Below are 18,791 nucleotides of genomic sequence, written 5' to 3' on the forward strand. Positions count from 1 at the left end.
TGTGCCGACTAAATGCTACCCTATTTTTGGGTCATTACAAAGGTAAGTTTCGGCCTTGTCCAGACCCATGCTGCAAGACATGGTCGAGCAAGATGGGATTTGCCCCTTCGATCAAGAGATATATACTCTGGGACCCTCAGGTGATCCGACACAAATAATCATGGCCATGCGATGAGGATTATGAGATAATCCGAAGTGTTGGTTCGATTCACCGGAACGAAAAAGAGGCCGTGCTGCAACAAGGATGACCATGTCGCCTTGGGCACGAAAACATATATCACGTAGCAAAGGTAATAGGAGTGTGAAGTACAGGTTCACTTAACCAGCATCATTGGACACTTGGAGTCGACACACTTTGCGAGAGGCCACTGCCGACTAATCGAATCGGATGTGATCTGACTCGCGACCAAGTGAACAAGAACCTAAAGGGTTGCATGCTTAAGGGAAGGAATATGTGGGCTTTAGGATCCATGAGAGGCCCAATAGTTGATCCCGCATTGGATGCCTACATATAGTTGAGGTGCGGCACACCCATTTGGTTGATCGCTTCGGCGTCGTCGTCAGGGCTTTGCATGTGTTCCAACTAGACACCTCCACCCGTCGTCGACTGTGTGATCCGAACCTAGCAGTCTGCCGTACGGTGTTCCTCCTGCACGCGCGGATACCATCAGAGGTGATGCACTTGCGACGCACCGCCAAACCTGTATGTGGTATCCAGCAATCGGCAGTTCCAGGGAGATCGCTGACCGGCTTTTTGAGTTAGATCAGACGAGGAGGAGACGGACCACGCGGACGCGCTACCCTAACTCTACTTCTGCGGCATGACTTTGTGCGTCTAGGGGTAACGATGTGTGATCCATCTCCGTAGCATGTTCTTGGATGTTCTACGAGTTGGAATTTTTAATTTGCATGCGATGCACGTACGGTAGAACCTAACACATATTCAGTTGATCGCTCTGGCGCTATCATTAGGGGTTTGCATTTGTTGCAACTAGCCACCTCCACTCGCCGTTGGCTGTGTGATCGGACCTACCAGTCCACCACATGGCGTCCCCCCTACACGCGCAGATACCGTTAACGGTGGTGCACTTGCGTCTGTCTCGTAGCCGGCCATTCGAGGGATATCGGATGAAGAGGCTACTAACCCCGCGGAAGCGTTGCCCCGATTCTACTTCCGATGCACGACAGTGCAAGTCTAGTGGTAATGATTTGTGATCCATCTCAATAGCATGTGTAGGAAAATTTTATATTACAACTAATGCACCTAGTGTAACCCAATACTGGGCTCGGGGTGTGGTGTACCGCAAAACGGAGGAAACTAACTTCCGTTCAACCAGCCACGGTTGATAAGGGCTCGTGTTCGATGGGAGGGATGTGGCGTACCGCAAAACGGAGAGAACGAACTTCCGTTCAATGGGCTACGGTCGAAACAGGGTCGTGTTCATCGGGTGGGGGGGGCTGGTGTGCCGCTGAACAAAAGAAATGAACTTCTGTTCAATCGGCTATGGTCGAAACGGGGTTCAGGGGTGTGGCGTACCACAATAAGGTACTCCAAAGGCTACTCTTCATCCACCATTGACTTCTTCCATCCTCTGTGGGCTACTGGTCTTCCATCGTATACTTCCTTCAGCCTCCACGGGGTCATGTTCAACCACCCCAACACCGGCTAGGGTGTGGCCTACTGTAGTGGAAGTGTGTACCGAGAAAAATGTTGAGACATTCTATTATTTATGTTCCTAACTGACAAAGGTATACCGGATGAACTTGAACTAACATCATACTCATACTAGAAAGCAAAGACATTTGGTCTAAAACATAATCGGTACCACAATCAGCACTCAGCCCATAGTGATTAAGATTTTGAAAGTTGCAGTATATGATGACATTAATAACTTGTTAAGCAATAGGAATGAAACTTAAATGCGACAAGCTTTAACTTAAGGATGAAGACATAAACTATTAATTTGGAAGGAAGAGATTTCACAATCACCTAGTGTGTTGATGGTTGTGTTCGAAAGAAACTGTCTTATCCATTGGCATAGAATCTAGAAAAGGCTCAAATACACAGAAATTCGTTGCGCAAGACAACCATGTTGCCCGGTTGTCGATCCAGAGTTGTGTGATGACTGCGCGTTAGCAACATGGAAATCCTCCCCACATATGTGAGATAGTAAACAAGAGTTTGCATCAGATGATCCGAGGTCCACAAATCTGCATCTATAAAATGGCAGCTAGAAAGATATGAGCGGCATATATGTGAGTAAGAAAGAATAGTAGCAGGAGAGAACAAATTACCTGTCGAATTGCAAGTTGAACTCCGGACGAAAAAAACCGTATTCATAGTCCATAGAATACCCAGAGTAGGTGAAACAGCAAAGCCTAGAAATTACGTGAATGTGAAGAGAATAGAAAGCATCGGATGAGAGGAGATGAAACAATAGTGGCGATGTAAAAAGGAAGAAGGGTTCGATTAAGACTAAAATGCAATCTAGACACTTCTGCAGCAACAAAAGTCCTTCTGTGGCGCTAAGGAGTTCTTCTTGTTACTTCTCTGGTTTTCTGCAGCATAGGAGCAGTAACTATTTCCCTCAGTTTGAGAAACAAGGTATCGATCCAGAAGGAGGGCCTCGTCAAGTCCAAAGTACCTGTGCAAACACAAACAAGCTTGCACCCAACGCTTCAAAGGGGTTGTCAATCCCTTCAAGATTGTTTGCAAAGTGAGATCTGAAGGCGGAAAGAGCAACGAAGTAAAAAAAAAGTGTAAGGCTGAAAATATGGTGTGGAGTAGACCCTAGGGTACATAGTGCTCACTAGAGGATTCTCTCAAAATAGCAAGTATTATGGTGGGTGAACAAATTACTGTCGAGCAATTGATAGAACCGCGCAAAGTCATGATGATATCTAAGGCAATGATCATACATATAGGCATCACGTCCGAGACAAGTAGACTGATACTTTCTGCATCTACTACTATTACTCCACACATCGACCGCTATCTAGCATGCATCTAGTGTATTGAGTTCATGACGAACAGAGTAATGCTTTAAGCAAGATGACATGATGTAGAGTGATAATCTCAAACCAATGATGAAAACCCCATCTTTTTACCCTTGATGGCAACAACACGATGCGTGCCTCGCTACCCCTTATGTCACTGGGTGAGGTCACCACACGGTATGAACCCAAAACCAAGCACTTCTCCCATTGCAAGAATCATAGTTCTAGTTGGCCAGACAAAACCCATAACTTGTAGAGAATTACAAGGATATGAAATCATGCATAAGAGAGATCAGAAGAAACTCAAATAAGATTCATAAATAATCTGATCACAAATCCACAATTCATCGGATCTCGGCAAACACACCGCAAAAGAAGATTACATCGGTTAGATCTCCATGAAGATCATGGAGAACTTTGTATTGAAGATCCAAGAGAGAGAACAAGCCATCTAGTTACTAGCTATGGACCCGTAGGTCTATGGTGAACTACTCACGCATCATCGGAGAGGTCATGGTGTTGATGAAGAAGCCCTCCGTGTTCGAAACCCCCCTCCGGCAGGGCACCAAAACGTGCCCCGGATGGGATCTTGCGGAGACAGAAGCTTGCGGCGGCGGAAAAGTACTTTCGATGATCTCCTGATTTTTTTGGGAATTTTTGGGAATATATAGGCGCAACCCCTAGGTCAGGGGACACTCAGGGGGCCCACAAGCCTGGATGGCACGGCCTCCCCCCTGGCCGCGGGGTAGGGTCTTGTGGGGGCCCTGGGGCTCCCCTTCCTTGGCTCCCAAGCTCCCCGATCTTCTTCCGTTCCAGAAAAAATCTTTTCGGGGATTTTCTGCCGTTTGGACTCCATTTCAAAATCTACTCTCAAAGGGTTCAAAACATGGAAAAACAGGAACTGGCACTTGGCACTGAGTTAATAAGTTAGTCCCAAAAAATAAATAAAAGGCATGCAAAACATCCAAAGTTTGACAAGATAATAGCATGAAACCATCAAAACTTATAGATGCGTTGGAGACGTATCAGACCCCTAAAAGCGGAACGGACGTCCGTCCCACCTGGTGATGGTTAGCGGTTTTGGTCCGGCGATTGCGGAGGCGATCGCGGTGGGGCTAGGGTTCCCGTAGTTCTTCGTTCCTAGATCTTGATCCAGACGCCTCGCTGCGTTCCTGTGTCTCCTGCATCTCTGCAATTCCCATCCCCGCACTTGTATCCTATCCACCAGAAGCCTTCTGTGTGCTCCCTGGCGCGCACGGTCGTAATACACTAAACCCTAGGAGGCGAGGGGGGAGGAAGGGCGATCAGACATGAAGGGAGTGGTGGGATTGATGAAAGGGTTGAAGCTCTCTGAGGAGGAGAAGAAAGGAGTGAAGATCCGGATCTCGGCTAAAGAGAACGTAGTGGCTATGGAGGTTAGGGCCATGGGTAAGATCATGTCAGAAAAGCTTGCCCATCCAGATGCCGTTTGTCTGTCCCTTGGGAGAGCTTGGTGCCCGATCAAAGGAATCAGTTGCAGGGAGGTGGGGGAGAAAGTGGTCCTGATCACGTTCCACCAGGAGTCGGGGAAGAAGAAGGCGCTTGACAATGGCCCATGGATGTTCGATAAGGATCAGGTCGTGATGGAGGAATTTGATCTAAGCAAGAGGATAGAAGACTATCCTTTTAATAATATCCCAATCTGGGTCTGAGTGTTCAACCTTCCCCTAGGTATGATGAATATTGAATCGGCCAAAGAGATCGGCAATATCATTGGCCAGTTTGTGGAAGCAGACACTGGAGTAGATGGGAATGCGATCGGGAGGTTTATGCGGGTGAAGATCAGGATGTGCATTGATAGGCCGATCATGAGGGGTTTCACCCTTGAGGATGATGAGGTAGATGTGGAGAAACGATCTATGCTTAAGGGGAAGGAGATGGAAGGGAATAGGAAGGCAGACGACGAGGAAGGAGGTTGGTGCAGATTTGAGTATGAGTTCTTACCAGATTTTTGCTACACATGTGGACGGATTGGACATGGGGAGAAAGACTACGCTACTAAGTTGCAGAAAGGAGAGACCAAACAGTATGGAAGAGGGCTTCGCGCTAACTTAGGGCAATGGAGGAGCGGCTCGGATGATGGAAGTTGGAGGAGCACAGGAAGGTTCAGAGGTGGTAGTAGGAGTTATGGTTTCAATAAGCCTGGTGGGAGGACTGGTAGCGGTAGTGAAAGCTTGTCATGGCGCAAGAGTGACTCACGATCAAGCGGGGAAGGTCAGGGGAAGTATGTATGTGAAGAGGAGGTGACTAGTCCTTCCAAAAGGACAATAAATCAACAGAAAGCAGGGAACCCAAAAAAAATGAATTTGGATGTGACAGCAAAGCCCCAAAACCAGGGTTTAGTGGAGGGTCAGGGTATAAGGGAGGAGTTGGAAAAACATGATGTACCTCAATTGCAACCATCTGATATGATGATCGAACACGCAGTGGAGATTGGAGGCACGCAGGAAGGAACGGAACGCGAGGTGGCGCCAGATGGTCCCAAAGGTCAGGAGGTAGGGAGCGGAGAGGGCTCTAACCTAGGACGGAGGAAATATAAGAAGATTCAGAGGAAGGACCGGAATGTGGAGGATGAGCAGCGAAGGGAGATGGTGCTTGGACAAAAGAGGAGCAGGGTGGATGACATTTCAGTTAAGGAGCAGAAGAAAGGAAGAGTGCATGCTGGAGAAGAGGGAGTTCGAAGGAAGGAAGGTGAAGTGGAGGCGCAGAACGACACAAACAATAACACATCGGCCGGGTTGCTAGAGCAGCCCCGCCGAGAGCAATGAAAATCATAGGATGGAACTGACGGGAACTTGGGGATGGCCCGACAGTTCGTAGTCTCCTCGAGCTGGGGAGAAAGGAGGATCCTGATGTGTTGTTTTTGGCAGAAACGAAGCTCTCGAGGAAAGAACTGGAGAAGTTTAGGTGGCTGTTGGGTCTAGCAAATATGACTTCTTGGAACCCGGAAGGAAGGAGCCGGGGCGTTGTGATGTTTTGGAGTAGGGGAGTGGACATCACCTTGACGACGTACAGTAGGAGACACGTTGATGTGGGTGTCAAGGAGGATGATGGTAGGGTATGGAGGCTGACAGGGATGTATCGGGAGTCGGCTACGGAGCGCAAAGTGGAGACATGGCGAAACCTGAAGATTCTCGGCCAGCGGCATCAGGATGGGAGGCCATGGATCTGTTTGGGTGATTTCAATGAAATCCTGACGTGTGATGAGAAATGCGGCGGAGCGACTAGGCCCCAATATCTTATGGACAACTTCAGGGTGGCGCTGGAGAGCTGTGATCTGAGTGACATAGGCTTCATGGGGGATAAATTTACATGGAGGAACAACAGCAAGGTGCTAGATAACTACATATGTGAGCGACTAGACCAGGCTATTGCTAACACAGCATGGTGTGAGATGTTCCCAGAATTTGCTGTTTTGAATGGTGATGCCCACCACTCATACCACAAGCCGGTTATCGTTAACACCTTTGGAGATCGGGGGAGGAGGCTAGGTGGGGACAGAGGTTTTCGTTTTGAGGCATGGTGGCTGCAAGAGGATGGATGCAGTGATGAAATTCACACACCTTGGGAGGAAGGATGGAGGGAGGGAGATGCTTGTGTGGCCCATGCAATGAGGAACGTGGCTGGCAGAATGAAGAAGTGGCACAAGGAGGTGGTAGGGGAGTTGGAAGGGAGGATTAAGAGGGCAAAGAGGGAGTTGGAGAGGTGTATGTGCTCCCCGGTCTCGGAGGAAAAAGTTAGAGAGGAGGCGCGGCTGCGATGTGTAATGCAAGATCCTGAGGCGAAGAAAAATACGAAAGCTGAGCAAAGATCACATGTGGACTGGTTGAGGGACGGCAATCGGAATACCCGCTAATTTCATGGCATTTGTGTCTGCTCGAAGGAAAACAAACCGAGTTAAGGAGTTGAAGAAGGAGGATGGCTCGGTAGTGCAGGAGGCAGAGGAACTAAATAACTATGTGTGCTCTTTTTTTCAGGACCTTTTTTTCCTTTACTGCCGGCAACAGAGTAGATGAACTCATTGATAAAGTACAACCAAGGCTCAAGGACGCCATGAGAATGATGCTTGATATGGAATTCACCCGAGAGGAGATTAAGGCAGCACTGGCCCACATTGGGGACTTAAAGGCGCCGGGGCTAGATGGGATGCCTTCCATTGTCTACAAGCGACATTGGCATTTCATGGGAGATAAAATTGTCGCCGCGGCTCTTGCTGTGGTCAATGGAGGTGCCATGCCGGAAGGTTGGAATGACACAAATGTGGTCCTGATCCCGAAGGTCAAAAACCCAAGCAGAATTAAAGATTTGTGACCTATCAGTTTATGTAATGTTGTGTACAAGTTGGTGTCAAAAGTGATTGCTAATCGTCTCAAGTTGATTCTGCCTATGCTCATATCTGAGAATCAAAGCGCTTTTGTTCCTGGCCGGCTGATTACGGACAATGTGCTTGTTGCCTATGAGATCTCACATTATCTTTTGAATAAGAAGACGGGGAAAGGAGGGAGTGGTTGCAGTCAAGGCGGACATGAGTAAGGCGTATGATAGGGTCGAATGGGCATTTCTTCGGGCAATGTTGCATAAGCTAGGTTTCAGAAGGCATTGGGTGGACCTGCTTATGAGGTGTGTAACCACGGTTCGCTATCAGATCAAGATTAATGGAGAACTCACACAGCAATTCTGTCCATCCCGCGTCCTGAGACAGGGTGACCCAGTTTCGCCGTACCTGTTTGTGATATGCGCAGAGGGACTCTCACCTCTCCTCCATGATATTGAACGCACAGGCCGAATCACTGGCGTTAGGGTATGTCCCAATGCACCAGTGGTGTCCCACCTTCTGTTCGTGGACGACTCGGTCCTCCTCATGAAGGCCAACCAGGCAGAAGGTAGGGCTATGAGAGAGGTATTGGACCTATATGAAAGCTGCGCGGTGCGTTGTGTCAATCTCGAGAAGTCGGCCATTATGTTCAGTCCCAATACACACGAGGATGATAGGATCCTAGTCAAATCTGCACTACAGATCCATAGCGAATCATGGAGTGAAAGTACCTAGGGCTTCCGGTACATGTCGGCAGATCCAAGAGGAAGGCTTTTGCATATATTAAAGGAGGCATAGCAGGGAGGATATATGGTTGGAAGGAAAAATTGATTGCAAAGGCGGGAAAGGAGAAACTGGTGAAAGGAGTGGCGCAAGCAATCCCAACTTTCGCAATGTCGTGCCTCGATCTGACACAAACATTCTGCAAAGAACTCAGCTCCCTTATCGACAACTATTGGTGGAGCCAGCAGGATAAAGATCATACAACTCATTGGATTAGTTGGAAGAAACTTGCCATGTCCAAGGCACAGGGAGGTCTAGGGTTTCGGGATATGCATAGTTTCAATATAGCAATGTTGTCCAAACAGATATGGAGACTGATTCAGAACCCTGAGACGTTGTGTGCACGTACACTCAAAGCTCGCTACTATGCACATGCTGATGTACTGGAGGCTACACCCAAGGAGGGAATCTCTTACGCTTGGCGCAGTCTACTGGCTGGCCATGATCTGATTAGAGAGGGCTACCTTTCGAGGATCGGAGACGGGTGCAATGTTAGAATATGGACTGGTCCATGGATTCAAAGACCGTGGGCGCGAAGGGTTATAACGCCTCGAGGAGGTAATAACTTGGAGTGGGTCTGTGACCTTATCGATCCAGCTATGGGCTCCTGGGATGAAAGATTGATCAGGGATACATTTTGGGCGGATGATGCAAGATACATCCTTCATATACCATTGAGGGAGGGAGTCCAGGATTTCATTGCATCGAAATTTGATAGCAAGGGAAGGCACTCGGTTAAGAGTGCTTATAAACTGCATGCCCAGCTGCTCAATAATCAGCGCAATTGGGGGCAAGGACAAAGTACTAGTGCTGCTGGAAATCTCGATAGCACTATAGATGATTCATGGAAGAGGCTGTGGAAACTGCCATGTCCGGAGAATATACAAATGTTTGCATGGAGACTCAAACATGAGTCACTGGCGTTCCAAACAAATGTTGAAAGAAGAGGCATCCCGGTTGATGATAAGAAGTGTCTCTTTTGTGGCCGTGCAGACGAAGATGGCTTCCATCTTTTCATCAAATGCAAGAGTGTCAAGGATGTTTGGAGAGAGCTGGCAATGGAGAAGGAGATAATGGACCTGGAGGACATCTCATCAGTGCATGTGATGCTAGACTATCTATGGGGGCTGGATCTCACGAAGCGATTGCACATCCTAACCTTCTGGTGGTTGTGGTGGTCCAATAGGAACAAACTGCGCGAAGGTGAAATGTCGAGGTCGCCCATGGAGATCGCTAGCACCGCCAAATGCAATGTCTTGGAGTATCTACAAATATACATCCCACAGCCGAAGAAGATTGCAGAGGAGAAGTGGAGGCCGCCAGCACAGGATATGATCAAAATAAACTTGGATGGGTCTCATATCCCGGGCGAAAACCATGCGGGTTGGGGAGTTGTAGCTCAAGATTCGGATGGTAACATTCTCTATGCACGGGCTGGGCGTCAGGAGCATGTGTATGATGCGTTTGCTGCTGAAGCGCTGGCTATGTCACATGCTGTGTCACTCGCCGCCGATATGGGGATCATCCATGGGGAGTTTAAAACAGACTCCCAACTGCTGCAGGAAGCTCTGGATATGCGAAAGGTGGATTCGTCGGCTTATGCTTCCATCATAGAGGATACGAAATACCAGCTCAAAATGTGGTTCTCCCGTCATGTAATTTCAGTTTATAGGCGATCCGGCAATGTCGTAGCTCATGAGCTAGCCTCTGTAGGAAGGTTGCTAAACCCACACCACTATGTTCAGTGGAAGACTGATGTACCAGCCAAAGTGGCTGATTGTGCCGTGGGGGATATGCCCAGGCACCGTTAAGTTATAAAGCTATGCTTTGCTAAAAAAACGACTGAAATGCAAAGACATGAGAAAGGGGATAAACATGATGGAAAAAACTAAACATATAAGGTCCATCCATAGTCAAAAAGGGTATAGTACAACAATACATGCCACGTATCCGTATAAGACTAGCAAGTATACTCGACCGTATTCCGAGTTTTCATATCGTTTATGAATTATGAGTGATTTTTCATAATATTTGTGTACGCACGAATCACAACACGTTTGGAAGCGCCTCCTCAGTCGCGCAAGTGTGTGCACCCTATGCATTTCTTTTAGTTTATAGATCAACCATTCCAGTCAAAAAGGGAAAACAAAATGGTGACATGTATGTACACGTTGTAACCGGTGTTTATCAAAAAAGAAAGTGTCAACATACATTTTCACCTCGAATAAAAAGGGTGTAGAAGGAATGGTAAGACATCCCGAGGAAGCTACGCTAGGCATCTCCTCTTGCGTTGTTCGTCGATGCCCTCATGGTCTAGTTGTTGGCGTGCGCACGGACACAACGACCTCTTGGGTGCGGCCCGAATAGCGTCCATCTCTATAGCGCTTGCAGCCGCTGTCATGGTTCTCTTCATGCGGAGCATCTCCCTAAATGTAGTCTCGTCGCCGTGAGAAACCTCGAAGTCGTTCCATCGTTTCCAAAAGCCGGGATGAGCCTTAGGGTCAGTAAAGCTGGAGACATAGGCATAGAGCGCCCGAGCACGGGCGACTTCTCCGAGACCTATCTCAAGGTCGGCAAACTTTATGCACATTGCTCTAGCGTCCTTGTCCAGTAGGTCGCTATGGATTGCCTGACTATATATGTTCCTAACCTTGACAAGCCCACAGAATTGAGTAGCCCGTAAAATGTACACCTCGTAGACATCAAGCCTGTCGCAGGCAGGGACAGCACTGGCGGCATCCTCATATATCTTCATAGCACGTGTCACAAGTCCAAAAACCTCCTCATACTTTGCATATTCAAGGTATAGGGCCTTCTTTTTCTTCGGCGGAGCCTGCAGAAGCGCACTCGCGAACATGTCACGCACTCTCTCTGGCCTGCTATTTCCATTCCTGTGAACAAACTTTGTCAAATAGGCTTCCCAAATGGCGTCGCTGTGCGGGCTTTTGAAGGAGTTGACGCCTCTCTCGTAAACCCGGAACGCGTCTTCGAATCGCTTGTGCTCTTCGAGAAGGGATGCGTGGTTCAGCACCAGCAGAGGTGTGATGATGCCTACATCATGCATCCTGTCGTAGACAGCGCAGATGGATTCAAATGATGCATGTGTTTTCATCAGGTCCAAGTACATGCACCAAAGCTTCTGAGAGCGGTGCAGTTTCATCTGAAGAGGCTCGTTGCCCACAGCAGCGGCAGCACGACTACTGGCATCGACCGATGGCTGCGACGTCGCTTGACGGATGAGGTCAATGGCCCTCTCGGGTTGCTGTTGCATCACCTCCATCTGAGCCCATTGGCAATAAATCGTGGCGAGGTGGTCCACCGCCTTGAAATTCACCCGAGTGGCCCTTTGGAAGACCAGGCGAGCGCTGTCAACGAGGCCATCGTTAGCGTACATCTTGGCCAACGCCAGCCAGAGCGTGTGCGGCTTCCCGGTCGCCTTTGTGGGGTCAACGGTCTTGACAGCCTGGACGTAGGTGGCTGCTTGCCTCGCAGGATCCTTGTCGAAGATCTTGGCCCTCTCGTGCCACGCCTGAACGTCGTGCGGGTTCTGCCTCAGCAGCACGCTGTTGAGCAGCTCTGGCCGGCGTTCGAGCAGCCGCTCAAGCCTCGCCATCGTCATGTCTGCATTGTCTCGGTCAACCAACCAGCAGTCCTGGACAACGTCAAGGGGGCTCTCCTCTTGGACGCGTTCGTCAAGCTGTACGGCAATCAAAGCGTGTTCGAAATGCACGCATGCCTCAAACACCATTCGAAAGTCTTTGACGGTGGTCGCGGTTGTTATGCCTTCCTCGAACACGTCCCTCGCCTTGTCGTGCATGCTCATTCGCGCGTAGTGACTAGCCAGACTTGTCCACAGGACGCCGGCCTCATCGGGGAACTTGTGGATGCTGCCAACGAGGATGGAGTCGACTGGCAGTGGCAGCCCGGCCACCTCCTCCGGGTGCTGGGCGAGCAGGCCACACAGGTCCAGGAGGAGCTGGCGCTTGCTCTTGCCCTTGGCCGAGACGAAACCGTCGTCGTTGATGACCTCAACGAGGTGTTCAGCAGCGTCCTTCCATCTGCCGTCGGAGACGAGGAAGGCGATAAAATCCTCGGCTTGGTCAGGGTCGAACTGGAGGTGGCGGCGGAGGACGCGGTGGGTGGTCGGAGCGGGGCAGCCGGGGAGGGAGGCGAGGCGGAGGAGGAGCGGCCACACGTGGTGGTGCTGTGTGACAGGAAGTGAGCGCAACGCGCGGTTGAGGGCGCGGCGAGCATTAGTGAGCTCGCGCTGGTGGAGGAGGGAGGAGGCGTACATATGCCAGACGCGCGGCATCCGAGACATGCCTGCAGCGAGCGCGCGCTCGAAGGTGGCGTTGAGGTTGGCGTGGGCACGGTCGGTAACGGGCAGAGCGTGCGCGCCGTCGGTGAGCTCCGTGAGGTATGCGTGCCAGAGCTTGTAAGAGCCCGGGAGGGCCCGCAGCGCCCGCTCGTAGATGACTGCGCGCTTGCCCGGCGTCGCCGCACGGCGCGCCAACAGGTAACGCACCCAGCTCGACAGCTTGAACGGCTCTCGCAGGACGTCTTCCTCGAACGCAACGTCCTCCGCAGAAATCACGATCTCCATGGCAATCGCCATCTCTCTCTCTCCCCCTCACGATCTGACTTCTAGCGGAACAACTATCGAGCAAACTTGATGAGTAGGCTGCGGCTGCCATCCCTGGTATTTAAAGACCTACTAACCGAGTTCGAGTCGGCAACGAGAGGGTGCTGTGCTGCACGCGCGCACCGACCTTGGTCATTAACCTATTCCCATCCGGAGCCGAAGCACGTTTTTCCCCCTCGATACCTTTTTCTTTTTCTTTGAAATTTTTCACTTGATACCGGTTTCTTTCTGTTAGTGCCAAAAAAACTCAGCAATTTCAGAGTTTTTAACAAAAAGTTTTCAAACGGATCATTTCTTTTTTCTTTTTTCGAGATCAATAGAAGTTTATTCCAAAAACGTAGGACTACAATCCAACGGCAAGAGTTCCTCACAGCGACTATACCTTGCCAAATACTACCGGTCTTCCCTCCAGTATAAAATACTCCCTCCGTTTCTAAATATAAGTCTTTTAAGAGTTTCATTAAAATGACTACGTATATAGACATACTTTAGAATATAGATTCATTCATTTTATTTCGTATGTAGCCCTTTAATAAAATCTCTAAAAAGACTTATATTTAGGAACGGAGGGAGTAAGTTTCATGGTTCTAGTTCAAATTTGAACTAGAACAACTTCATTTAGTTTGAACCTGAAGGAGTATTATCTAACCTATTTTCAGCCACAAGCAATATATTATTTCAGTGGTTGACACGCTTCCCTTTGTTACTATACCTCTCCCCACTTGTACTGCTGTATTTTTTTTTAAATCCAGCTTGAAATTGTCTTATCCACAACGCTAAAAGCATCTCCCATAATTGCCCTATAATAGGGCATCAAAAACTAATCGAAGGACGAACAAATCTATGGTTGGACGGTCAGGAGGACATTGGTACCTTCAGCCCATTAGGGCTCAAATTTTGATGCTCGCATAATTTCAGGATTTATTTCAGCATCTTCGACGACGCGTTTTCGTTGACAGGAGACATTCCCGATGACTACGAGACGCCTATGATGACTTCGTCAATCTCGAGATGATATACCGGCCCAGCCTCTCGGAGGTGATCATAGGGATAGGGTCTGCATGTGTGTTTATAGGGATGAGGATATGCGCGCATATATAAGCGTCTGCATCTGTAATGTGTTTTTTTTAAATAGATCGAAGAAAATCTACATCACTAACGGGTGTTTTTTAGGACACCAAAATATGCTCATCTCCAACAGCTGCCCTAAAATAGGAAAGCAAATAGGGAACTACTACTCCAACATCTGTCCAAAAATAGGGCAACCGCAACACAAATTATTTTACATAACTGCATACAAATAATATCAAGCCCATCTTAAATCAATCCGAAACAAACATTAACAACAATTTTATTAATCCACAACATCAAATTATTGCACTATTCATGAAGTCCCAGCATGAAATGCAACATATATTATTGATCAAACAATACAACAAAGTTCAACACACAATGCAACAAAGTTCATCTACAATACAACAAACATAGAGATGAAAACATGGGCGTTGTTGCCCATGTCAAGCCCAACGCTCCTCCCTGGGATCTTTTTCAAGATACTTTTGTGTATTGGAATCTCTGATCTCATGGCACACCTAAAGAAAATGTCCAATTTGGTCTTGCCTTCTAGTTTGCCACACCCGTTGTCCCATGATGTCATTGTTGAAATATGCCCTAGAGGCAATAATAAATTAGTTATTATTATATTTCTTTGTTCATGATAATTGTTTATTATCCATGCTATAATTGTATTGATTGGAAACACAATACTTGTGTGGATACATAGACAAAACACTGTCCCTAGTAAGCCTCTAGTTGACTAGCTCGTTGATCAAAGATGGCCAAGGTTTCCTGGCCATAGGCAAGTGTTGTTACTTGATAACGGGATCACATCATTAGGAGAATCATGTGATGGACTAGACCCAAACTAATAGACGTAGCATGTTGATCGTGTCATTTTGTTGCTACTGTTTTCTGCCTGTCAAGTATTTGTTCCTATGACCATGAGATCATATAACTCACGGACACCGGAGGAATGCTTTGTGTGTATCAAACGTCGCAACATAACTGGGTGACTATAAAGATGCTCTACAGGTATCTCCGAAGGTGTTCGTTGAGTTAGTATGGATCAAGACTGGGATTTGTCACTCCGTGTGACGGAGAGGTATCTCGGGGCCCACTCGGTAATACAACATCACACACAAGCCTTGCAAGCTATGTGACTTAGTGTAAGTTACGGGATCTTGTATTATGGAACGAGTAAAGAGACTTGCCGGTAAACGAGATTGAAATAGGTATGTGGATACTGACGATCGAATCTCGGGCAAGTAACATACCGAAGGACAAAGGGAATGACATACAGGATTATATGAATCCTTGGCACTGAGGTTCAAACGATAAGATCTTCGTAGAATATGTAGGATCCAATATGGGCATCCAGGTACCGCTATTGGATATTGACCGAGGAGTCTCTCGGGTCATGTCTGCATAGTTCTCGAACCCGCAGGGTCTGCACACTTAAGGTTCGACGTTGTTTTATGCGTATTTGAGTTATATGGTTGGTTACCGAATGTTGTTCGGAGTCCCGGATGAGATCATGGACGTCACGAGGGTTTCCGGAATGGTCCGGAAACTAAGATTGATATATAGGATGACCTCATTTGATTACCGGAAGGTTTTCGGAGTTACCGGAATGTACCGGGAATGACGAATGGGTTCCGGGAGTTCACCGGGGGGAGCAGCCCACCCCGGGGAAGCCCATAGGCCTTGAGGGTGGCGCACCAGCCCTTAGTGGGCTGGTGGGACAGCCCAAAAGGGGCCCTATTCGCATTGGAAGAAAAATCAAAGAGAAAAAAAAGAGGAGGTGGGAAGGGAAGGAAGGACTCCCACCCACCAAACCAAGTCCAACTCGGTTTGGGGGGGGAGACCTTCCCCCCTTGGCTCGGCCGACCCCCTTGGGGCTCCTTGAGCCCCAAGTCAAGGTCCCCTCTCTCCCACCTATATATACGGAGGTTTTAGGGCTGATTTGAGATGACTTTTCCACGGCAGCCCGACCACATACCTCCACGGATTTCCCTCTAGATCGCGTTTCTGCGGAGCTCGGGCGGAGCCCTGCTGAGACGAGATCATCACCAACCTCCGGAGCGCCGTCACGCTGCCGGAGAACTCTTCTACCTCTCCGTCTCTCTTGCTGGATCAAGAAGGCCGAGATCATCGTCGAGCTGTACGTGTGCTGAACGCGGAGGTGCCGTCCGTTCGGCACTAGATCGTGGGACTGATCGCGGGACGGTTCGCGGGGCGGATCGAGGGACGTGAGGACGTTCCACTACATCAACCGCGTTCACTAACGCTTCTGCTGTACGGTCTACAAGGGTACGTAGATCACCTCATCAAAGCGTTTGTTCCAACTCCGAGATGCTTGCACCAGTCCATAAATGGATCGCTGGAGCTTGCACACCTTGTTAGCATTCTTAGGATCGACAAAACCTTCGGGTTGCATCATATACAACTCTTCCTTAAGGAAACCGTTAAGGAACGCCGTTTTGACATCCATCTGCCAGATTTCATAATCGAAAAATGCAGCTATTGCTAACATGATTCTCACGGACTTAAGCATCACCACGGGTGAGAAAGTCTCATCGTAGTAAACTCCTGGAACTTGTGAAAAACCCTTTGCCACAAGTCGAGCTTTATAAACGGTCACATTACCGTCAGCGTCCGTCTTCTTCTTAAAGATCCATTTATTCTGAATAGCCTTGCGGCCCTCAGGTAGTATCTCCAAAGTCCACACTTTGTTCTCATACATGGATCCTATCTCGGATTTCATGGCTTCTAGCCATTTGTTGGAATCTGGGCCCACCATTGCTTCTTCATAACTTGCAGGTTCATTGTTGTCTAACAACATGATTGATAAGACGGGATTACCGTACCACTCTGGAGCAGCACGTGATCTCTTCGACCTGCGTGGTTCAACAGAAACTTGAACTGGAGTTTCATGATGATCATCATTAACTTCCTCCTCAACCGGCGTCGCAATGACAGAGGTTTCCCCTTGCTCTGCGCCACCATCCAGAGGGATGAGAGGTTCGACAACCTCGTCAAGTTCTATCTTCCTCCCACTCAATTCTCTCGAGAGAAACTCTTTCTCGAGAAAAGCTCCGTTCTTAGCAACAAACACTTTGCCCTCGGATTTGAGATAGAAGGTGTACCCAACTGTCTCTTTTGGGTAACCTATGAAGACGCATTTTTCCGCTTTGGGTTCCAGCTTTTCAGGCTGAAGCTTTTTGACATAAGCATCACATCCCCAAACTTTAAGAAACGACAACTTTGGCCTCTTGCCATACCACAGTTCATCTGGTGTCGTCTCAACGGATTTTGATGGTGCCCTATTTAAAGTGAATCCAGCTGTTTCTAATGCATAACCCCAAAATGATAACGGCAAATCAGTAAGAGACATCATAGATCGCACCATCTCTAGCAAAGTACGATTACGACGTTCGGACACACCATTACGCTGTGGTGTTCCAGGCGGTGTTAACTGTGAAACAATTCCACATTGTCTTAAGTGAGCATCAAACTCGAAACTCAGATATTCACCCCCACGATCAGAACGTAGGAACTTGATCTTCTTGTTACGATGATTTTCCACTTCACTCTGAAATTGCTTGAACTTTTCAAATGTTTCAGACTTGTGCTTCATCAAGTAGACATAACCATATCTACTTAAATCGTCAGTGAAGGTGAGAAAATAACGATATCCGCCGCGTGCCTCCACGCTCATTGGACCACACACATCGGTATGTATGATTTCCAATAAGTCACTTGCACGCTCCATTGTTCCGGAGAACGGAGTCTTAGTCATCTTGCCCATGAGGCATGGTTCGCACGTGTCAAGTGAATCAAAGTCAAGTGACTCCAAAAGTCCATCAGCATGGAGTTTCTTCATGCGCTTTACACCAATATGACCCAAGCGGCAGTGCCACAAAAATATGGCGCTATCATTGTTTACTCTAACTCTTTTGGTCTCAATGTTATGTATATGCGTATCGCTATCAAGATTCAATATGAACAATCCTCTCACATTCGGTGCATGACCATAAAAGATGTTACTCATAGAAATAGAACAACCATTATTCTCAGATTTAAAAGAGTAACCGTCTCGCAATAAACAAGATCCAAATATAATGTTCATGCTCAACGCAGGCACTAAATAACAATGATTTAAGTTCATCACTAATCCCGATGGTAGCTGAAGTGACACTGTGCCGACGGCGATTGCATCAACCTTGGAACCATTTCCTACGCGCATCGTCACTTCGTCTTTCGCCAGCATTCGTCTATTCCGCAGTTCCTGCTTCGAGTTGCAAATATGAGCAACAGAACCGGTATCGAATACCCAGGCACTACTACAAGAGCCGGTTAAGTACACATCAATAACATGTATATCAAATATACCTGATTTTTCTTTGCCCGCCTTCTTATCTGCCAGATACTTGGGGCAATTGCGCTTCCAGTGACCCATACCCTTGCAATAGAAACACTCCGTTTCAGGCTTAGGTCCAGCTTTGGGTTTCTTCGGCGGATTGGCAACAGGCTTGCCGCTCTTCTTCGAATTGCCCTTCTTGCCTTTGCCGTTTCTCTTGAAACTAGTGGTCTTATTCACCATCAACACTTGATGCTCTTTACGGAGTTCAGACTCTGCGACTTTCAACATCGCAAACAACTCGCCGGGAGACTTGTTCATCCCTTGCATGTTGTAGTTCAACACAAAGCCTTTGTAGCTTGGCGGCAGTGATTGAAGGATTCTGTCAGTGATAGCTTCTTGCGGGAGTTCAATCCCCAGTTCAGCTAGACGGTTTGAGTACCCAGAAATTTTGAACACATGTTCACTGACAGACGAGTTTTCCTCCATCTTGCAAGCATAGAATTTATCGGAGGTCTCATACCTCTCGATCCGGGCGTTCTTCTGAAAGATAAACTCCAACTCCTGGAACATCTCAAATGCTCCATGACGCTCAA

At 48.0% G+C, this 18,791-nt stretch overlaps 1 protein-coding gene across 1 annotated transcript; it reads right to left on the reverse strand.

Annotated features, from left to right (window-relative positions):
• Positions 1-10,302: 10,302 nt before the first annotated feature.
• Positions 10,303-12,797, reverse strand: LOC123451917 (pre-mRNA-splicing factor SYF1-like). Its single transcript, XM_045128473.1, has one exon. The coding sequence runs from the start codon at positions 12,747-12,749 to the stop codon at positions 10,401-10,403; it is 2,349 nt and encodes a 782-aa protein (XP_044984408.1). The 5' UTR covers positions 12,750-12,797; the 3' UTR covers positions 10,303-10,400.
• Between the last annotated feature and the right edge of the window lie 5,994 nt (positions 12,798-18,791).

This window comes from Hordeum vulgare, chromosome 5H, assembly GCF_904849725.1.
Source record: "Hordeum vulgare subsp. vulgare chromosome 5H, MorexV3_pseudomolecules_assembly, whole genome shotgun sequence".
In the NCBI taxonomy this organism is placed as follows: Eukaryota; Viridiplantae; Streptophyta; class Magnoliopsida; order Poales; family Poaceae; genus Hordeum; species Hordeum vulgare.